The sequence below is a fragment of the Herpailurus yagouaroundi genome, unplaced genomic scaffold, assembly GCF_014898765.1.
Source record: "Herpailurus yagouaroundi ecotype Mexico unplaced genomic scaffold, PumYag 184, whole genome shotgun sequence".
In the NCBI taxonomy this organism is placed as follows: Eukaryota; Metazoa; Chordata; class Mammalia; order Carnivora; family Felidae; genus Herpailurus; species Herpailurus yagouaroundi.
The window spans coordinates 9,684,848-9,708,607 of record NW_024412415.1 but is presented as its reverse complement, the minus strand read 5'-3'; the positions used below and the strand labels follow the sequence as shown (position 1 = coordinate 9,708,607).

At 38.1% G+C, this 23,760-nt stretch overlaps 1 protein-coding gene across 1 annotated transcript in view; it reads left to right on the top strand.

Moving 5' to 3' along the window:
* The window catches only part of UBR1 (ubiquitin protein ligase E3 component n-recognin 1), a 135,670-nt gene extending 119,317 nt beyond the window's left edge, over positions 1-16,353 (top strand). Inside the window, exons 44-47 of the mRNA XM_040492444.1 lie at positions 903-980; positions 9,982-10,152; positions 11,449-11,550; positions 13,733-16,353. Coding sequence (XP_040348378.1) covers positions 903-980; positions 9,982-10,152; positions 11,449-11,550; positions 13,733-13,874 — 493 coding nt within the window. The 3' untranslated portion in view covers positions 13,875-16,353. The remainder of the gene's footprint in view (positions 1-902; positions 981-9,981; positions 10,153-11,448; positions 11,551-13,732) is intronic.
* Positions 16,354-23,760: the final 7,407 nt, after the last annotated feature.

The following is a 23,760-nucleotide window of genomic DNA, read 5'->3' as shown; positions in this document are numbered from 1 at the left end:
GGGAGACACAGAATCGGAAACAGGCTCCAGGCTCTGAGCCATCAGCCCAGAGCCTGACGCGGGGCTCGAGCTCACGGACCGCGAGATTGTGACCTGGCTGAAGTCGGACGCTTAACCGACTGCGCCACCCAGGCGTCCTGCCAGGTTACTCTTGGAGAAGATAATTTTTAGCTGAACATAGAAGGAATTACAGAATTTAAGTTGATTGTGGTTTGAGGATAGAATGTCCATGTTATTCAGATATTCTTCTTCATGGCATTCATGCAAGGCTTTTATCATATTATATTGTAAGAATGAATAACATTTACAGACATGTATCAAGTACTAAGTACATTATGTTCCACTTCAGTATCTTATTGAGTCCTCAACAGCTCTATGAGTTTCCTTGATTATTTATATTTGACATTTCTTAAATCAGCATGAGTCTTTTATATTTCTTCCCCCCACCTCAAAAATTTATTATTAAATTGATAGTGTGCCTTATGACTTGAGAAAGTATAATATATTCATCCTCTAGTTTATAGACCATGAAATACAGGCTTGGGTTCAGTGACTTGTTAGATACTAGAGAATTTAGGATTTGTAGCTGCGTCTGATTACAAAGCCTGTGTATCCTTAACTTTTTTATATTACCTTCCTAGCCATTATGGAAATCTAGCTAGAACAATTTAGTCTTTAGGAATAGTGGAGGTTGAGTTTGGAAAGGAAACCAGCTGATGAAAGATTTGGAATTTTAGGCTCAGATGCTTGGATTTAATGTTGTCAACAGGGGGAATTACTATGGGGTGCAAGTATGGGTTCTTTTGTTATTTTTAAGACATTCTTCTTTCTGTTACTTAGTTGGTTTTTGACATGGGTTTGTTTACTCTTAAGTAAAATTGTCATTTAAATTATATTTCTAGATACCCTAGAAAAAGAAATAGTTTGATAGAGCTACCTGATGACTATAGCTGCCTCCTAAATCAAGCTTCTCATTTCAGGTAAGAAGAAATATTTTTTTAAAAAATTTTAAGCTTGTAATTGGTATGCACCACCACTAGCTAACTTTTTAAAAATTGACCACTTAGCATCTTTTATAACAGTGATTGCTGATTTCTTTTTTATTATTGAGGTGAGATCCACAAAACATACAGTTAATGATGACAAAGTATACAATTCAATACAATTTAGTGTCTGCACAATGTTGTGCAACCACCACCTCTCTCTAGTTTGAAAACTTTTTCATCATCCTGGAGAAACACCTTGTATCCACTAAGTAATCACACCCCATTTCCCTCTTTCCCAGTCCCCTGGTAATCAATAATCTGCTTTCTGTCTCTATGAATTTGACTACTCTCTATATATCATATAAAAGGTATCATATGATTTTTTGTGTCTTGCTGCTTTCACATAGTATAGTTTTTGAAGTCCATCCAAGTTGTAGCATGTATTTGGCCCTTTCTTGGCTAAATAATATTCTACTGTAGGGGTGCCTGGCTGGCTTAGTCGATGGAATTTGAGCCCCCTGTTAGGTATAGCTATTACTTAAAAATAAAATCTTAAATATTCCATTGTATGCATATACAGAGTTTGTTTATGCATTTATCCATTGATGAGCACTTAGGTTGTTTCCCTCTTTTGATTATTATGAATAATGCTACTGTAAACATTCATGTACAAGTTTCTATGTGGGCATATATTTTCATTTTTCTTATATATATTCCTAGGAGTAGAATTATTGGGTCATTATGGTAATTCTATGTTTAACTCTTTGAGTTGCCAGTAAGCAGTTTTCCATAAATGGCTGTCCCATTTTACATTTCCATCAGCAGTGTAAGTTTTGAGAGAGAGAGCACATGAGGGGCAGAGAGGGAGAGAGAGAGAGAGAGAGAGAGAGAGAGACTATCAAGCAGGCTCTGCTCTGTCAGTGCACAGCTCGACATGGGGCGTAAACTCATGAACCATGAGATCATGACCTGAGCTGAAATCAAGTTGGATGCTTAACCAACTGAGCCACCCAGGTGCCCTAATACACATTTTCTAAATGACCACTGATGTTGAACATCTTTTTATGTGCTTTTTGGACATTTGTGTATGTTCTTTGGAGAAATGCCTGTTCAAGCCCTTTGCCCATCTTGTAATTGGACTGTCTGTTTTGTTGTTGAGTTGTAAGATTTCTTTATACTGAAGGGGAAGGAGACTCTTCCTTTCTTCCCTCTCTGTTCCTCCCTCTCTGTTCTTCCCTCTAGTCAAATAATTAAATTGACATAACACAGAATAATATGAGAGGGATGCCTGGGCAGCTCAGTTGGTTAAGCATTTGACTTCAGCTCGAGTCACAATCTCAGTTTATGAGTTTGAACCCTGCATCAGGCTCCATGCTGACAGTGTGGAGCCTGCTTGGGATTCTCTCTCTCAGATTAATAGGAGAAAAACCAATTTAATTTCATATATTGATCTCTGAGATCACAGAGATACGTGACTCAAAGAAGAAACTAGATTTATACTTTATAGTTAAAGAAACAATTATTTGTGAAGATTTGATAAAACAAAGGAGTTTACACTTAGAGTACCAAATTAATGAAGAAGTAAGAGAGTTTATATATACAGCCTTCTTGACTTTGATTTCCCTAACTTTGGCAGTAAGGGTATTTTCTATCCTTCTGGTATAGGGAGGATACCTTCACATGGGAGATTTATTTCCTGCTTTCAGGAGAACAAAAGAGGTGTCAGAGTGTCCTTTTTGCATCTGCTGTTTCTTAAGTAACTTTAATTCAAAATAATCATTATGCCAAAGCAGCATACTTTGGGGTGGCCTATTCTGTTCTCTTTCAGTCTATTCTTAATAGTTTTATAGTTTAGTTCTGTATTTAAGCTGTGGATCTGTTTTGAGTTAATTTTTGGAATAAAGCAGGAAGTCCGGCTTCATTCTTTTTTTTTTTTTTTCATGTGGTTTCCACTTATCACAGCACCATTTTTTAAGAGACTATTCTTCCCTTATTGGATAGTCTTGGCACCCACGTTGAAAATCAGTTGGTCAGTGATGTTTGGGTTTCTTTCTAAATCCTAAAGTCTGTTCCATTGGTCTCTATGTCTGTCTATCCTTATGCTAGTACCACACTTTTAAGTTACTATAGCTTTGTAAAAGAAGTTTTAAAATTGTTACATGTGAGCCTTCCAACTTTTTCTTTTTCAGTGTTGTTTTAATTATTTGGGGCCCCTTGAAGTTACATACAAATATGAGGATTGGCTTTTCCATTTCTGCAAAAAGGCAGTTAGAATTTTAATAGAGATTAAATTAATCCTATAGATTACTTTGGGGAGTATTGCCATCTTAATAACATTAAGTACTCCAGTCCATGAACATGGATGCCTTCCCATATTTAGACCTTCTTTAATTTCTTTCTGCAGTATTTTGTAGTTTCCAGTGTACAAGTCTTGCCCTCTTTGGTTAAATTTATTCCTGGATATTTTAGTATTTTGGATGCTATTGTGAATGAAATTATTTATCTTTTTTTTTAAGTTTATTTATTTATTTTGAGAGAGAGACCATGCAAGTGGGGGAGTGGCAGAGGGACAGGAAGACAAAGAATCCCAAGCAGACTCCGCAGTGTCAGCATGGGGCCCAACATGGGGCTCAAACTCATGAAACCGTGAGATCATGACCTGAGCCAAAACCAAGAGTCAGACACTTAACCAACAGAGCCACCCAGGCGCCCCTGCAATTATTTTTCTTAATTTCCTTTTTGGATTGTTCCATTGCTGGTGTATTGAAACACAGTTGATTTTTGTGTGCACCCTACAACTTACCTGGGTATCCATAGGGATTACAGTTAACATCCTAAATTTATTTATTTTTTTAACATTCTAAATTTAGTTTGACTTGACAACATCATAGTTTCAGCTGCATAATTAACTGTTCCTTTCTAATTTTTTCTCCCTTCTTTATGTCGTTGAGGTCACAGATTACATTTTTATGCGTTCTGTGCATGTTAATGTAGATTTATAATGATCGTTTGTTCATTTGTCTTTTAAATAATATAGTAAACAAAAAAAGAGGAGTCATTTTTCCAAAGTTCTAATAATACTAGCTTTTATACTTACATGTGTAGTTAGTTTTACCAGTTATCTATATTTTTTTTATATGGCTGCAAGTTGCCATTGGTGTTTTTCTGTTTTGGCTTGAAGGACTCCCTTTATTACTTCTTGTAAGACAGGCCTAGCAGCGATGAACTTCCTTAGCATTTGTTGGTCTGGGAATGTCTTCATTTCTCCTTTGTTTTTAAAAGATAGTTTTGGCAGATGTAGAATTCTTAGTTGACAGCTTTTTTTCTTTGAGGACATTACATGTATCCTACTGCCTTCTAGCCTCCATGGTTTCAGCTGTTAATTTTATTGAGGATTCCTTGTATGTGATGAATTGCTTTTCTTGCTGCTTTCAAGCTTCTTTCTTTGTCTCTGACTTTTGACGGCTTGATCATAATATGTCTTCTGTGTGAATCTCTTTGAATTTGTCCTGTTTGTAGTTCAGTTTCACTCCTGACATGTAAATTCATGTTTTTCAACAAATTTGAGGAGTTTGGGCCATTATTTCTTCAAAAAAATATTTTTTCACTTGCTTCTCCTTCTGTGACTCTCATAATATGTGTGTATGTTGGTATGCTTGATGGTGCCCCATAAATCCCTCTGTTCCTTTTTATTCATTCTTATTTCTTTCTGCTCCTCTTCCTCAGTAATTGTAACTATCCCATCTTAAAATTCACTGATTCTTCTGCCAGCTCAGATATGCAGTTAAACTCCTTTAGTAGGTTTTTTATTTCAGCTGTTGTACTTTTCTATTTGTTTCTTTTTTTTATAATTTCTCTTTGCTGGTATTTCCTACTCTTTCATGTGTTTTCCTAATTTCCTTTAGTTCTTTGTCAATGGTTTCCATCAGCTCTTTGAACTCATTTAAGAGTTAATTTAGAATCTTTGATTATTAACAAGTGTCATGTCTGGGCTTCCTCAGGGATGATTTCTGTCAGTTTCTTTTTTTCCTGTGAATAGGCCATCATTTCTGTTTCTTTGTAAGCTTTGTGAGTTTTGGTGAGAACTGGACGTTTTGAATATTGTAATGTAGTAGCTCTGGAAATCAGATTCTACCCCCTCCCCTGGAATTGCCACTGTTACTTGATGAAGGCTGTAGTTGTCTGTTTGTTTAGTGACCAAACTGGTTTTTGCAGAGACTGTATTCCTTATTATGTGTTCACTGAAGTCTCTGTTCCATTTTTGCTGCCGTCAGCCAGTGAACTGACAGATTTCCTTAAATTTCTGGATCCAATAAGAAAAAATATAAAGAATATTCTGTCTCTTTAAGTCCCCTCTGCCATCACCACCAAGGAAGTCCCTTCAGCCCATAGAAGTTGAAACAATAGCCAGTGTGTGTGTCAGCCCCTGAGTGAACTGCCAGGAAGAAGTAAACAACCCTGAGTTTTGAGGACAACCCTCATTTTTTTGAGGGGGTGGTAGCCACTACACAAAAAGCCAAAATTTACTAAAATTTACCAGCCTCTTTCTTTGTTAAGCACTCCTGTGGATGCTGCAATGATCACCTAGATTCCAAGTTCCAAAATAGTTGCTTCAGACAGTTTTTGCCAGATCAACAGTTTTATTGGTAGAGGAACCAATTCCTGGAGCTCCTTACTCCACCATCTTCTATGACATCTCTCCTCAATTTTTTTATTTTTTTTATTTTTATTTTTTTTATTTTTTTTTCAACGTTTATTTATTTTTGGGACAGAGAGAGACAGAGCATGAACGGGGGAGGGGCAGAGAGAGAGGAAGACACAGAATCGGAAACAGGCTCCAGGCTCTGAGCCCTCAGCCCAGAGCCCGACGCGGGGCTCGAACTCACGGACCGCAAGATCGTGACCTGGCTGAAGTCGGACGCTTAACCGACTGCGCCACCCAGGCGCCCCTCCTCAATTTTTTTTTTAAAGCTACAGGAGCCTTTTGTGTTTTTTTAAGCACTTGAAGAATCATTTATTCATGTATCTTTACATGTACAAGTGTGGTCAACACATCCATCCACTGAAATAACCCTGTTTTCAACTTCACAAACAAGTAGTTCTCTTAGAAATATCTTTTATAGGGGCGCCTGGGTGGCGCAGTCGGTTAAGTGTCCAGCTTCAGCCAGGTCACGATCTCGCGGTCCGTGAGTTCGAGCCCCGCGTCAGGCTCTGGGCTGATGGCTCGGAGCCTGGAGCCTGTTTCCGATTCTGTGTCTCCCTCTCTCTCTGCCCCTCCCCCGTTCATGCTCTGTCTCTCTCTGTCCCAAAAATAAATAAAAACGATGAAAAAAAAAAAAAAAGAGATGCTCTTCTAAAAAAAAAAAAAAAAAAAAAAAAGAAATATCTTTTATATGTGTGTCTTTAAGCACTGTTTTATGTGCATTACAGTGAGCTGACCACATCCTCACTGAAATAACACTGAAGAACCCCCACTTTTTTTTTCCAAGCAAAATCTTATATGGAAGCCCATTATTACAGTAAAACAAATAATAGCACTGTGGCTCAGGTTTAAGCCTGATACTAGAGAGAGGAGTAAACCTCCTTAGCTTTGTGTGGCACCATGCCCCCCGCCACACACACACCTCAATCAGATTAAAACCTAATGTAAAACAGTGTTTCTTAGACCTTCTTTTATCTTCCTCTTCCTTTTCACTGATTATTTTCCAAAAAAAAAAATCTGGATGATAAAGACTGGTGAGAAGTAAAATACACTAGTTACATTATACTCATTACTAATATCATGTATGAATTACCCATTAGTTACCTTTGTAAGAAAATAGCATGACCTTAAATACCTTATTCTGTATGATAAAATAATATCCTATAAAGTAACAGTTTACACTTGCTAAATATGACGTAAGTTATTCAAATAGCATAAATTCATGAGCTACGTACCACCGATGTAATGTCCCTATAGAAATTCTGTTGATATCTGCCTTAACCATTGGTGTGTGAATATTTCATATTTGAATCACAATGCATCATGTCTTGGAAATAATAGGCCAAAATTCCAATAGGCCATAATTGATGCAATTATGTATCCTTGACACTCAGGTGGCATCACACCATCACCCATAGCAAATCAGATTAATAATGATGACATGAAATGAGCAGTAACTTGTAATTAGAAGGCAAGAATGTCAGCAGTCTGAAAATCAAAACCTATTCGAGAATTCATTGCTGATGTACCAGTAACACAGCATCTTTTTCCTAAACTACAGGGATTCCTAAGCTCAGTTAGGAGTTATGTAATATTAAGTAAGCATTGCACAGCTGCCAAACTTCTTAGTAAACTTTAATTGGAGTTCTCAGAAAACACAAAGAATTCTTAAATTTTGTTTTAAGGATATCAATAATTCTAATGAACTGCCTTGGTGTGCAAAGTGACTATTATAGTCCTTAATCATAAGTTTAATAACTTGCTGTCATTTGAAGGGGCCAAAAATAGGGATTGCAGTGTATCATCATTTTTAGGGCTTGAAGAACCCAACGGTGGCCTACTCTGAGAATCACTACCCTACAGCATGACTGAGGAAATTCTCATATTCAGTTATAACCCCTGCTTTGAACCCTGAAGCCAGGGAGTTTAACTGGCCCAGCAGGGCCTTGGGCAGCCCATTCTCCAGTCTCTGTTACTAGATAGAACTCACCTTGGTATTAGCTACCTTGCTGCTTGTCTCATGCAGGTTAAGTTCAGCCACCTAAAGAAATGGTTGCATCATTTACCTCCCAGCCCTCAAAAAATTAGCTAGGTGATGTCAGAGATTGCATCCAGCTCTAAATTCAGTGATTCCCCTAATCTTAGGGCTGTATTGCTACCACAGAATCCCAGTGAATAAGTATTATCTTCCTGGCATTAAAGAGTATCACTGTTGGCTCTTAGGAGGATGTGAGAAAAGTGTTAGTCATTAATCACAGTGAAGATCCCCCTGGATGATATTACTACTTACTGGTTTCAAGTAAAAATGAAAGTAAATCTGATGATCTCCTCCAGTTTTATTGTCACCATCAGTTTCTGTTAAGACTGAGCCATTTGGGGGCACCTGGATGGCTCAGTCGGTTAAGTGTCCCACTCTTGATTTTGGCTCTGGTCATGGTCTCACTGTCGTGAGATTGAGCCCTGTGTCAGGCTCCACGTGGAGCCTGATTGAGATTCTCTCTCCCACTCTCCCCCCCCCCCCACTTGTATTCTCTACCCACATTCAACAAAATGGATGGGAAATGTGTCTGAACCCTTGCTGCACATCATGATAAAACAAAAAAAATTGGGGGCACCTGAGTGGCTCAGTCAGTTAAGTATCTCGCTTTGACTAAGGTCATGATCTCACAGTTCATGGGTTTGAGCCCCACATCAGGCTCTGTGCTGACAGCTACAGATCTGAAGCCTGATTTGAATTCTGTGTCTCCCTCTCTCTGCCCCCTCACCTACTTGTGCTCTGTCTCTCTGTCTCTCTCTCTCACAATAGTAAACATTAAAAAAATTTTTTTTAAATTGTATACCTAACAAGGTCATATTGAGGACATAAACTGTCTCTGAAAATAAGTAAATAAACCTAAAAAATAAATAAAAGACTGGGTCACATGGGTGGCTCAGTTGGTTAAGCATCTGACTTCGGCTCAGGGCATGATCTTGTGGTTCCTGAGTTTGAGCCCAACTTCTGGTGAGCTCGAGCCCTGTCAGGTGAGCTCCTCTTCTCTCTCCCTCTGTCTCTCTCTCTCTCTCCCCCCACTCTCTCCCTCCCTCTCCCTCCCTCTCTCTCTCTCTCTGCCCCTCACTCACTTGCGCCCTCTCTCAAAAAAAAAAAAAAAAAAAAAAAAGACTGAGCTATTTCTGCCATAGGAGGGTAAGCTGCTTGGTTACTATACTTTAGGTATCACCTTTATTTTCCTCTGTAGGATACTAGAGACTAGGACTCAGCCATCCTTAACTAAAGGTGAAAGATACTAGCTTTATCCAAAAACAGCTATAATTATATTCTTTCCCCTAGAAGTGAAATAGTCCCCTCATCTACAGAAGATGGGTGGAATATCTATGCACAGAGTCTTTCTGCTCCTAGTAGACAGTGGTGGTGGTTTTCTTATCTTCGCTGAAAAACAAGGGATCAGAGAATAAACTGTTAATGCCCTATTGGAGATTATTTTGGTGTTCTTTATTCTGACCTCATTGGATCTCAGCTTAGTGGTTGCATTTATTTTTTTACTGCCCAAATAAAGGAATTCTGGATGTTTCTGTTATGTCCATTGTAAGGCAGAGATAGGGGTGGAAAGCTCCTTTTTTCCAGGGTGGCCATTATCACTTTAATTCAGAGAATGATCCGCCTCCTTTGGGGGCATTGTAGCAAGGCTATAGCATACTACTACATAAAATGGCAGATCTCAAAGTACTGCTTGGTTCAAGCAAGTCAACTCTGTCACTTTTTCCTTCCTAAAGACTTGCTTTGTTTCCCAGATGGAGGGTATATCAACTTTAAGACTACAGTCTCTCATTTCAGCCCTAAAGATCTCAATACTTAAATGGACAGGAAATGTGTCTGAACTCTTACTGCACATTGTGATTAAAAAAAAAAAAATTGTACACCTAAAAAGGTCATATTCCTCTGATATTGAGGACATAAGTTTGACTAAACCAATCCAGGGGAGGGAGCTGACTATAAGTTGGTCATGTCAGATGAAGACTGGATTCTATAAATGTATCACAATGTCAGTGAGGCATATTTAATGGCCAAACTATGGAATTATCAGGACACTATATACTTAATAGTAAATCTTCTTAATCAGGAGATTGTTTTGTTACGTCCTTATTAAAGAAGAATCACCTAATTAAATGTTTTCTTGTATTTTAGGATCTTTGTTTGCTACAAAGCAGCCAGTGATAAACACATTTCATTGCTAACTGGATATGTCATGCTTTTATTGTTTATCCACCACACTGATTGTTTTCTTTCCCTTTGAGGTGCCCACGGTCTGCAGATGATGAACGAAAGCACCCTGTCCTCTGTCTTTTCTGTGGAGCCATACTGTGTTCTCAGAACATTTGCTGCCAAGAAATTGTGAATGGGGAAGAGGTTGGAGCTTGCATTTTTCATGCACTTCACTGTGGAGCTGGAGTCTGCATTTTCCTAAAGTGAGTAGTGAGTGTTTTGGAATCTTCATAATGAATTTAGGGAATCTAGATCCAATCTGGAAGCTATTATGGTAGGATAGTGTGTTGATAGGAAATGATCACATGAAATTGCATTAGAGAAGATATTACAGAATAAGTAAAAAACAAAAACAAAAACAAAAAAAACAAATCAAAACAGACAAACAAAAAAACCCATAGGATTCTGTCCACATGTTAATTTTTTTGTGAAATGTCTTAAGCATGATAGACTTTGCATTGATTACTCTGGTGTTACAGAACACTCAGGTACAATGAAAGGGCTTGGAGTCCTAAAAACAAGTATATTTAAAAAGTACCTGTACATTGCTATTTTAAGTTGTCCTTTGAATATTTTCATTTTCTTCATTTCCTCTATCAAAGCAACTGTTGTTTTCCCTGGTCTCTCTGCAAAAGACTGAGAGTGGAACATAGTTATTTCATGTTTATGAAAGAGTGCAAGTTGCCTGAGAGAAAATTCAAAGTGGATGCGTGTGCTTTTTCTTTCCATCTCCCCATGTACTGTAGTTTCTGTTTATGTAAGCCCACGTCTCCCTAACCATTGCCTGTAGGCATCTGTTGGAAAATGTGAATGAATGCATGGAAGCCACATCCAAATACCTATTTTCTTCTTTTAGGGAACCTATAGCAAATAAACCCACTACCTATTCCAACTGCTTATTTTGTAATGTCACTCTATAGTACCTATCCCTTCTGTATACACATACCCAAACATTATTTGTATGTCTTCATTTCTCTACTGTAAGAGTCCCAAGTACCTTCAAAGTGGCAGTGATTCTTTATAATTTGCACTATTGGAGGCTGGCTCTGACCAGAAAAGGCTTAATTAACACTTGCCTAGCTGACGTTCTTTTCTGGCCCAAAGTTATCAGATATTGTTCTCTGCTTCTGTTTAGCTCCCTCCCACTCCAGATCGTGGGTCAGGAAACAGAACAGAAACAACACTGGCCATCATTTTCCATGGTATCTGTGGTTCAAGTAGGACAGCTTCCTTCCTCTCTTCAGTATATTCAGTCAGTATTAATGGTCCCGTTTCCCTAAATCCATTGATTTTTCCCATAATGTCAATAAAAATAACAATATTCACTGTCTTTTTTTAGACAAAACACAGTTTAGTCTATTTGTCTATGTTTACTGTCTTTATACTGAATTCCTGACAGATACTGGCCATATCTTTTCTCTAGATTAACTTTGATGCAGTGCCTATCATTTGCACTCATGCAGTTAATAATATTTCCTCTTGGTTCTTTTGTCCTTCAGAATCCGAGAATGCAGAGTAGTTCTGGTTGAAGGTAAAGCCAGAGGCTGTGCCTATCCAGCCCCTTATTTGGATGAATATGGAGAAACAGACCCTGGCCTGAAGTAAGATTCGTTCTTGTTTGTTTCATTGTAGTCACATTATTGTATATGGATGGTAACAGTTCTTTAAACACAGAAACTAATGCTAAATATTGAAAGATATTTTTAAATAGTTGCAAATTAAAAATATTAAATATGATATGACCCTGAGGAGCACATAATTTTGAACAGCTTTGTGCTGCTTTAGAATGTGAAGGTAATACTTTTCCAAAATTAAAGACACCCAGCTGTTCTAATGTTTGAATGTTATGTTATTTTTAAGCAACCTTTCTACAGAATTATGTATGGAGGTAGATTTTGGATTAAGGGAGAAAAAGGCTGAGTGGTTCAAAGTAGTTAATGACTGAGGATAAGAAATCTGAGTCGTTCCAGAAAGGTACAAAGAAGCAGAATTTTTGAATTAATCAGGCAATTTGAAAATCCCCAATCAGCTGAGACACTTGAGTGCCTCCAGAATGAGAATCTCACAGTTCTCCATTACTGGCAACGGCCAAATTTTAGTCATTTTGGATTAGCTGCTCTACAGTGTTACAAACTGTACAACCTTAGAATTGATGGGGAGTGGTTTTATTTAAATATTTGCTAATCACCAGCAAGTTTTTTTTGTGTCATAAAGACAACAATAAGCAAATATTTCTGAGAAGCAGAATATAATTTGAGGGCTTAGTATTCTACACCTCAGACTTAATCTGTACTATACAAAAACCAGAAATTAAAGCTAAATACACTGTATGAAGCTGAAAAGCCATTAAAGCTCTATCAGACTAAGTACCCAAAAAAAAGAATAAAGCTGCTTCAGGTTATAAATCTCATTGTCCATTTAAATGAGGTCTAATAAACCACAATTTCTTTATCCATTCATCAGTTGATGGACATTAAGGCTCTTTCCACAATTTGGCTATTGTTGAGAGTGCTGCTATAAACATTGGGGTACAAGTGCCCCTATGCATCAGTACTCCTGTATCCCTTGGGTAAATTCCTAGCAGTGCTATTGCTGGGTCATAGGGTAGGTCTATTTTTAATTTTCTGAGGAACCTCCACACTGCTTTCCAGAGTACTACATGGCAATGAGAAAGAACGAAATATGGCCCTTTGTAGCAACATGGATGGAACTGGAGAGTGTGATGCTAAGTGAAATAAGCCATACAGAGAAAGACAGATACCATATGTTTTCACTCTTATGTGGATCCTGAGAAACTTAACAGAAACCCATGGGGTAGGGGAAGGAAAAAAAAAAAAAAGAGGTTAGAGTGGGAGAGAGCCAAAGCATAAGAGACTGTTAAAAACTGAGAACAAACTGAGGGTTGATGGGGGGTGGGAGGGAGGGGAGGGTGGGTGATGTGTATTGAGGAGGGCACCTTTGGGGATGAGCACTGGGTGTTGTATGGAAACCAATTTGACAATAAATTTCATATATTGAAAATAAATTAAATAAATAAATAAATAAGGCCTAATAATGCCCATGATATACTTTGCCTATTTTCTGAGTAATCAAGGAGTAAATTTCTGCTTCATCAGCTAAGTAACGTATTAAGTTCATGGTGATCAGTAGTGAAGGGAGAATATCCCTTTTGAAACCCTCTTGGTAATTACCCCCCTGCTCTAAGAATATCTCGCCTGGGTGGCTCAATCAGTTAAGCAACTGATTTCGGCTCAGGTCATGATCTCACAGCTTGTGAGCTCGAGCCCCACAATGGGCTTTATGCTGACAGCTCAGAACCTGGAGCCTGCTTTAGATTCTGTCTGCCTGTCTCTCTGCCCCTCCCCTGCTTGTGCTCTATCTGTCTGTCTCTCCCCCTCTCTCTCAAAAATAAATAAGCATTAAAATTTTTTTATTTCTAAAAAAATTTATTTATTTATTTATTTTTATGTTTTTATTTATTTTTGAGAGAGAGAGAGAGAGAGAAAGCACAAGCGGGAAAGGGGCAAAGAGGGAGAGGGAGACACAGACTCTGAAGCAGACTCCAGGCTCTGAGCTTTCAGCACGGAGCCCAGTGTGGGGCTCAAGCCTACAAACTGTGATCATGACCTGAGCCAAAGTTGGATGCTTAACTGACTGAGCCACCCAGGAGCCCCCCACCCCCCCAAAAAAATTTTTTTTTAAGTTTGAACTAATTTAGGCAATAAAGATATGGGCAGTTATTTGATTCGAACTTACATGTTGGTGTTTTTTGTTTTCCTGAAGGAGGGGCAATCCCCTTCATTTATCTCGTGAACGGTATCGGAAGCTCCATTTGGTGTGGCAACAGCACTGCATTATAGAAGAGATTGCTAGGAGCCAGGAAACTAATCAGATGTTATTTGGATTCAACTGGCAGTTATTGTGAGCTTCAACTCTGCCTTGGGACAATCACAAGTGAAGACAGTAATGAAGACTGATTGAAAATTATGGAGATCTTTCTTTCTGAGGGCTGGGGAAGGGTTGGAGGGTCTTTTGCTCCATGTCCAGATTTGCATACATTAATAAAATATTCCTTAATGGAGTATTGCTTTCAATTAGTGAAAATATGCTTAAAGGAGTGAAAGGATGACATAGATTAATGTTTCATGTTCCAGAACACTAAAAAAATGCTTCTTCACCCCAAATGTCTCACTGTGCTATTTCCAGAAAACTCATTTCCCTTCATAATCTGTCCCATTTCATGTCATTTCATTCACCTGGTAAATGAAGTCACGTCAAGCAGTCATGGACATTTTTATATGTTGGTTAACTCTTCTACAGTTCTGTATTTGGTATTTCCCACACACACCCAAGTTTCGTTTAGCTGACATTGGAACACTGACAAGATTCTAATCTGTGGTAGTCTTCCTTGCAGCTCAAGAGGAATTGCAGAAACCATGCAGTATACTTCAGTTGAGAAAGTTTTCAGAAGAGTAAATTTCTTTTAAGGAATTCCCCCTAATGTGCCACTTAGTGTTTCAGCCAGAAATTAAACAGTTCTATGGACAGAGTTGCCACTTGTAAGACAAATTTCTGCCACTGTGGAAAAGCTTTTTTCCCACAGTAGACCTCAAGAAGAGTTAGGATCATGTATTCATTATTCATCCCTGATGAGCCAAAGAAACTGTAATCCTCTCCTTTTACCACAAATAGCTTTGTTAAGTTTTGAAATTATGCTTCCTATTTCCAAAGGCAAGTTTCTAAAATGAGTTCACTTATCTCTTGTTTGACTCTTAAAAACCTGAGGCAGTTCTGATATAAAACTGTCTATAGAATGAGGATAAGAAAATTCCCCCCAATGAATGGAGCATGGCAGCTGTAAATTAGAACAATCAGATTTAAGCCAATTCTGTAACCTATGTCTTTGTAAAAGACAAATCCTTCGTTATCTGTGTACAATGTTTTCATAAACTCTGGTTTTATGTCTAGTACAGACAACCAAAAAAGCCATCTGATCAGTAGTCTGTGTCCTGTTATAATATGCTGTGGTTGAGCCATCTTGTTTATAAGTAATAGTGCTCTCCTGAATCTGTGCATAGACTTCTTGATTTTTGGCTTTAACTTTTTATATCAAGAACTTGTGATATGAGCAGCAGATAGAAGATAAATTGAAATCTTCCATTTTAGCTTCTGTTGTCTCTGGAATAATGTTATGAATTTGAAAAGATGCATTCAAAGATCATCTGATATTGCCTTTGGTGACTACGTCATATACGTGTGTACATGTTTTCCTGTCTTCTTTTTGCTCAGCCAAGGCAAGCAAATAAAAGTATATTTGCACAGTGATTGATGATGCACATTTGGGGTTAGATTTTTTTGGTATTTTTTATGTAAAGTGGGTTTTGCAGTAAAGGATGGGCATGAACAGGCATCAGAATCACAATCATGATTTTCTACTTGAATAATTATTATTCAGAAGGTATCAGGAAATAGATACAACTCCAGTGAGCGATCTGTAACAGTTGATGAATGAGGATCAGAAAATTCAGTATTCAGTTTGTCCAATTTGCCAGTATGATTAAGTGATAAGAACATCTCCCTTTATTTCTTAGATAATTTTTTTGGATGGATTGTCTGACTTGGTAAGTCTGAGCCAAAATAGGCAACAGGAGGTACTGACTTCTGCCCTGATTGGCCCCAATTTAACAAAGATATACTGACTTTGTTTCTAGTCTTTTTATATTCATTTCATAAATCCTGGGCTTAAGCTCTGAGGCTGCCAGAGGGACTATCCTGTAATGGCCAGTCAGACCTTTACTGCCAAAGAACCCATTTCATATTGAGTTCCACTTTTGAGATTGATTCAGACCCCTGCACTGTAGATGAACATGTGTCTCAGTGCTGCCCTCAGCCCTAGGGATTTCTAATTATATTCAAATATGATAGTGGTCTGCCCTCATCATTGCAAATAATTTAATTATGCTTATCGAGTTTACTCACAAATGAGCAAAAAGTCACTTTATTTTCATTAGTGTAGTTATGTGGAGGAACTGGTTCAACAGGATGGCTCCAAAACTATGTTTTTCTCATGTTTTTGGTGAGGGGCTGACAGGAATTTTAATGATACAGTGAAGAAAAACGTATATCTGTATAATTAATTTATTTTGTTGATGTATGGGCTGTGAGTTCACTTTAGTGGTCATTTGTCATTTCATGACAACTATGCATTTTGGTTCACTGTGACGATGATCTGTATTTAGTGACTGCGACATGTTTATACCACTGATTCAAATTCCATCCATGATGAAGTTATACAAATAATGCATATATTGATATCTTTTATTGCAAAATGTAAATTTAAAACTTGTATAATGTTCTTGTGCTTTTTGAAATAAAATATCTTATATGTGTATATTTACAAAGAAGAAAGGGACTTCTCATGTTTGGGGATTTGGGTTTGAAGTATAAAAATCTGTACCTAGAAAGGAGCTCTAGTTAAAAGTTACCCTTCTCAGCTCAAACAAATTCTTTAACAGACATAGGTATTTGGTGTAATGGTCTCCAAACTTTTTGACCATACATTCCATCAGTAAATATATTTTTTTAATTTAAAAAAAAATGTTAATGTTTATTTATTTTTGAGAGAGATAGAGACAGTATGAGCTGGGGAGGAGCAGAGAGGGGGGGAGACACAGAATCTGAGGCAGGCTCTAGGCTCCACAGAGCCCGATATGGGGCTCATACCCACAAACCCTGATACCATGTCCTGAGCTAAAGTCGGACACTCAACCGACTGAGCCACCCAGGTGCCCCCATCAGTAAATAATTTTTAAGCATGAACTGATATATAGAGAGAATTTTTTTTTTAATTTTTTTTCAATGTTCATCTATTTTTGAGAGAGAGAGACAGCATGAACAGGAGAAAGGCTGAGAGAGAGGGAGACACAGAATCTGAAGCAAGCTCCAGGCTCTCAGCCATCAGCACAGAGCCCGACACGGGGCTCGAACTCATAAATGGTGAGATCATGACCTGAGCCAAAGTCAGACACTTAACTGACTAAGCCACCCAGGTGCCCCTAGAGAGAAATTTTTATATTCAGTACTATACTAATGTATTAAATACATTATAAAACATTGCCCAAAAATGGAGATTTTAAAAATCAGCTGAAAAATAATTATATTTCTATTTATTTATAAATGTTTATTTTTTAATAAATTTTTCAATGTTTATTTTTGAGAGAGAGTGAGAGAGAGACACACACATACAGAGTATGAGCAGGGGAGGAGCAGAGGGAGAGGGAGACAGAATCTGAAGCAGGCTTCAAGCTCTGAGTTGTCAGCATAGAGCCTGACATGGAGCTTAGACTGACGAGCCATGAGATCAGGACCTGAGCCAAAGTCGGACACTTAACCGACTGAGCCACCCAGGTGCCCCATAAATGTTTATTTATTTTTGGGAGGGAGAGCGTTAGCAGGGGACAGTCAGAGAGAGGGAGACACAGAATCCAAAGCAGCTCCAGGCTCTGAGCTGTAAGCACAGAGCCCAATACGGGACTTGAACCCAGGAACCATGAGATCATGACCTGAGTCAAAGTTGGGTGCTTAACCAACTGAGCCACCCAGGTGCCCCTAGAATATTTCTATTTAAAGATTTTCCACATGAATCTATGGATTTCATTGAGTATGTACACTCCACTGTGGACAGAGTCATCTAGGGCAGCAATGTCCAGGAGAACTCTGCAATGATGGGAATGTTCTATATTTGCCCTCCACTATGGTAATTACTGTCCTCATGCAGCTGTCGAACTTTTAAAATGTGGCTAGTGCAACTGAACACCAGAATTTTTAAGTTTATTTGATTTTAATTAAATTTAAATCATCATGTGTGGCTAGTGGCTACTATATTGGACAGCATTAAATCTAGTGTAATGGTTCTCAAACTTGATTGTGTTAGAATCACCTAAAGAGTATTAACAAAATATAAATTTCTGGGATTTCAGCCCGGATCTTGAATCCAAATCTCCTGAGATTGGACCTTTATAAAATCATTGTGATTTCCTTCTGTTTCTATACCATTACTCTTAAAATTTAGAGCTTTCTTTCTTTTTACTTAAGTGATTTTAGTCTAAGTACCAAAGAGCCTCAGGGAGAAAAGTAGATCAGAGAGGGAGGAAAGTGCCAAACTTGGATTGTTGTGATATTTCAGTTGGAGTTTCTGTGTATGCTTTCATTTAAGAAAAGGGTGCCTGGAGTTAAAACAAAAAGTCCTTGCTTTAGTTTTAAGACTGTGCGATATTCTAAGAGGGTAATACTGGAGGCAATGAAGGAAGGGTTTTGGTTATGAAAATACAGTTGGCAGGTACAGGTCACTAAGGAATCTTCTCCATGCTTATACTAGATTGTCTGGGCACTACTAGGAAAAACAAATCATACAATTGTTCACAATTTACATTAAAATTTAAATTTTCTAGGGCCACCTGGGTGGCTAAGTCGGTTAAACATCAGACTCTTGATTTTGGCTCAGGTTATGATCTCAGGGTTTGGGAGATGAAGCCCTGTGTCAGAGCCTGCTTCGGATTCTCTCTCTCTCTCTCTCTCTCTCTCTCTCTCTCTCTCATTGCCTCTGTCTCTCTACCTCCCCTGCTTGTGCTCTGTCTCTCAAAAATAAATGAACATTTAAAAATTAAAAAAAAAATGTAAACTTCAATTCAGTACAACAAATAAATAAATAAAATAAAAAGATACCCAGAGTTAGGTGGTATAATCACATCAACAGTACAGTTTCTGAATTTCCCCCAAACTCTTCCTGAAAACCATATACACTAACCAGGATAACAAAAGAAAAACCCCAAAGTTTAACACAACTAGGTAGCAGCAGGGTCTCTCCATGAATTTCCAAGTCTGGGCAGATACACCCAAAGCACCAATAGCAGCAAGGCTGTGTGGTGTAAGTTGTGGAAAGTGAAAGGGGAACTAAGAGTTGCAGAACTAAGAAATTGCTAATGACCCTCAAGTGGGGAGAAACATAGTCAACAGAAATCCTGGACAATCAGGACTGAGAATTGCCAGCAGAGTTAACTGAAGTCCTCACATGTTCTAAGTTGAGGGTCAGTGAAAGACTGCTGTCTTGAGAGAATCCAACAATGTGGTGGCAGTCTAAGTCCTCTGTATTCTTATAAATAACCATTAAATACTGCCTTCATTACAGAAAGAGAATCGCCCTATGGAAAACTAAAAACAAACCAGATTGAGAATGGCAGCAATACGGTGAGTAAGAGACAGAATTCAGATTGTATGTGTGAGTGATATACAAAGTAATCTATTAGCAAAATGCTACATTTAAACATGTAAGTATTAGAGTACTATCTGAGTATTTGACATTAAAAATGGAGGAGGTAACTCTGAGCTGTGAAGCTGTGAACATTTTCTTGGCCAATCTCTGCCAATATGACAAATATCTCCTGCAGAAAATCCATCTCATTTAAAAAAGAATATAACTTTCTCTGTATGGCTTATTTCACTTAGCATAACACTCTCCAGTTCCATCCACGTTGCTACAAAAGGCCGTATTTCATTCTTTCTCGTTGCCAAGTAGTATTCCATTGTATATATAAACCACAATTTCTTTACCCATTCATCAGTTGATGGACATTTAGGCCCTTTCCATAATTTGGCTATTGTTGAGAGTGCTGCTATAAACATTGGGGTACAAGTGCCATGGGGGAGGGGAAGGAAAAAAAAAAAAGAGGTTAGAGTGGGAGAGAGCCAAAGCATAAGAGACTGTTGAGAACTGAGAACAAACTGAGGGCTGATGGGGGGTGGGAGGGAGGGGAGGGTGGGTGATGGGTATTGAGGAGGGCACCTGTTGGGATGAGCACTGGGTGATGTATGGAAACCAATTTGACAACAAATTTCATATATTAAAAAAAAAAAAAGTCAGTTTGACTACAAAAAAAAAAGAATATAACTCTGATTGGGGCATCATTGGGATGGCTCAGTCGGGTAAGCATCTCACTCTTGATCTCAGAGTTGTAAGTTCAAGCCCCACATTACTTAAATAATATAATTGTGATGGTTAATTTTTTAAATGTATTTATTTATTTGTTTTGAGAGAGAACAAGCAGGAAGGGGCAGCGGGAGGAGAGAGACAGAATCCCAAGCAGGCTCTGTGCTGAAAGTACACAGGGCTCTATCTCACAAATGGTGAGATCATGACCTTAGCCAGAATCAAGAATCAGATGCTTGGGGCACCTGGGTGGCTCAGTTGGTTAAGCGTTGAACTTCGGCTCAGGTCATGATCTCAGTGTTCATGGGTTTGAGCCCTGTGTCGGGCTCTGTGCTGACAGCTCAGAGCCTGGAGCCTGCTTCGGATTCTGTGTCTCCCTCTCTCTTTGCCCCTCCCCCACTCATGCTCTGTCTCTCTCTATCTCAAAAATAAATTTAAAAAACATTAAAAAATTAAGATTAAAAAAAAAAGATCAGATGCTTAACCGACTGAGTCACCCTGTCACCACCTGTGATGGTTAATTTTTTTATATCAACTTGAGAGGCCTAAGGGATGCCTGGATAGCTGTTGCAACATAATTTCTGGATGTATCTGTGAGGGTATTTCTGGAAAAGATTAGAGTTTGATTCAGTAGACTGAACAGAGCTATCCTCACATCCTCTGGAGGTATCATCCAATCCTCCGGGGGTCCAAATGAAACAAAAAGAAGAATGATTTCCCTCTCTCTCTCTCTTTTTAAGTTTATTCATTTTGAGAGAGAGAGAGAACGAACAGGGGAGTGGCAGAAAGAGAGAGGGAGAGAGAGAATCCCAGGCAGGTTCCCCATTGTCAGCACAAAGCCTGATGTGGAGCTTGATGAGGGGGCTCATTCTCATGTTCCTGTGATATGACCTAAGCCAATATCAAGAGTCAGGCTTAACAGACTGAGCCACCCAGGTGCCCCTTCCCTCTCTCTTTTTAACAGGGATGTCTATCTCCGGCTCTCAGGCTTCGGAGCTCCTAGTTCTCAGGCCTTTGGACTTGGGTGGAATTATGCCACTAGCTTTCCCAGTTCTCCTGCTTGTAGAGTGCAGATGGTGGGACTTCTAGACCTCCATAACCACATGAGCCAATTCCTATAATAAATCTCATATATACCTCTGTCTGTGTGTGTGTGTGTATCTTCTGTTGACTCTGTTTCTCTAGAGAAGCCTAATACAATAAACTAGCCCCAAAGTTATTACAAGGAAAAGGAAACCAAAAATGAACTGAGCAAAGTTGCAACAACTAGTGAGAATACAGTAGAAAATTGTGGCCCCAAAGCAGACAGAAACTGTAACCTAACAATTGAAAATGAGATATGAGAATTTTTTTTAATGATCAAAGCTTTGTCAGGACACAACTCATAAATGTAATAGAAGATCTCAAAAGTGATACAGTAAGACAACAGGAGGACATGAAACTCAAGTAGTATTAGGAAAAAATTTTGGAAAAGACTAAATTAGAATGAGTACAAGCTGAAAAGTCAACTATGAAAAACACAGTAAAGAAAAATAGTAAATAGAAAAATAGAAAAAAATAAAAGATAAAAAAACATTTGAGATAAAACAAAAGAGACAGAAGATAGGCAAGAATGATTGAATATATATTAACTACAGTTCCTGATAAAAATCAAAGAAATGGAACAGAACACAAATGGAAAACTAATTTGACAAAACTTGCCCGGAAAAAAAACAAAACAAAACAAAAAACCTTGAAAATACACATTTGAAAGGAAACACTGTCAAATTCAACCCAGAGGAGTCCAACACCAAGACCTGCCCCAGTAAAGCTGTTGGATCGTAAGAACAAGAGAGACAAAATCATTTGGACATCTAGGCAAAAAAATCCAAGTCACTCGTAAGATAAAGTCAAATTGACATTGGCATTAGACTTCTTGGAAGCAACATTTTAAATATACTCAATAAAAGGATTTTCAAGAGTTTTTATGTCCAAACTGCCCAGGTATAAAGTTCACACAAATTGTTAAAAGCAAGTTAATACTCAGGAAAATATTTTTTTTCCATGAGCCTTGATTGAGGAATTTACCAGAAAACAATTTTTGGATAATCACAAAATGGTTATAGAAGCTTTGGCATACAGTCCAAGGGTTGGGTGTTGTAAGAATTGAGAGTAAAGAAGGAGTAAAAATGAGAGACAAAATCAGATGCTCTGATAATGTAAAACTAATACAATTAACAAAAAATGGGAGGAAAGGGTTGAATAGGTATGAAGTTAAATAAGTGAACTGACTGCATCAGCGGTATTAGCTAAAAAGATATCACTCAAAGCCGACAAATCAAAAATAAAACTTTACACAAATTGACACTAGGGATAAAACTAGTGGCTACATAGAAAGAAGAGGCCAGTAAGCAATTTCAAAATTGCTTACATGTTAGCAAAACAACAGCCAGTTTTAAGGAAAGAGTACTTAGACGGGTGCCTGGGTGGCTCAGTTGGTTAAGCAACCGACTTCAGCTCAGGTCATGATCTCACGGTTGAGGAGATTGAGCCCCAGGTCGGGCTCTGTGCTGACAGCTGAGAGCCTGGAGCCTGCTTCGGATTCTGTGTCTCCCTCTCTCTCTGCCCCTCCCCCACTCATGCTCTGTCTCTCTGTCTCAAAAATAAAATAAAAACATTAAAAAAAAAAGAAAGAGTACTTAGAACATTACATAAAGATGTTAGTATAATGTTTACAACCAGAAGTACAATGCAATACCAAAAAGGAGAAAAAAGGCAAAGAAAAGAGGCTACATAGTAAAACACTGTAACAAAATTCAGAGACCAATGGATAAATGTAAATGGGCTTAATTCCGCTATTAAAAAAAAAAAATCAGATGAGCTAACCAATAGATTCCAGTGAAAAATAAAGAAATGAACATAATTTTTAAATGGGCAAAATATGTGGATATTTTTCCAAAGAAGATATACAAATTTCTAATCAGTACATGAGAAGATGCTCAATGACATTAGTCATTAGGGAAATGCAAGTCAAAACCACCATGAGACACCACTTCACACCCACTAGAATAGCTGTTAATCAGCAAGACAGACAATACCTGTTGGCAAGGATGTAGAGAAATTGGAACCAAATACAGGCAGGCTTCACTTTGTATGGTAATGAATTATTATAAATATGGCCATGCAAACAAACCATGGAAAGCACTCTTAATAAACAATGGGAAAGATTGTGATTGTTCCATAGCCTTTAAAAGTTTTGGTGGAGGGGCACCTGGGTGGTTAAGCATCTGACTTGGGCTCAGATCGTGATCTCATGGTTTTTGAGTTTGAGCCCCGCATTGGGCTCTCTGCTGTTGGCACAGAGCCTGCTTCAGATCCTCTATCTCCCTCTCTCTCTGCCCTTAGTGTGCGCGCTCTCTCTTCCTCTCTCTCAAAAATAAATAAACATTAAGAAAAAGTAAAAATTCTGGTAGAAACAAAATCTTATAAATGTGTGGGGAAATAAAAATAGTAAAACTAACATTTAGTATGATTTATAACATTGAAAACTTTGAAAATTAAAGTGTTTTATTTCTTTTCAAAAGACTTATCAAGAAAAAACATCAAGGGTGCTTGCTTCTTCCCTGTGTAATTTATGATACAGTGAGCATCTTTTCTACACCTTGGCAAATTGTCATTCATCTAAGTTTGAATTACTTCCAACAATGTATCCTTTGTGTTCTCAGTGTTATGAAATACTTTCAGGCATTCCTTTAATGTGAAGTTTTGTGCCAGTATCCTTTTTTTCTGGGGCGCTTGCCATAAAAACGTATTTATTTCAATAAGTTTGTCTTCACTAAGTTTCCCT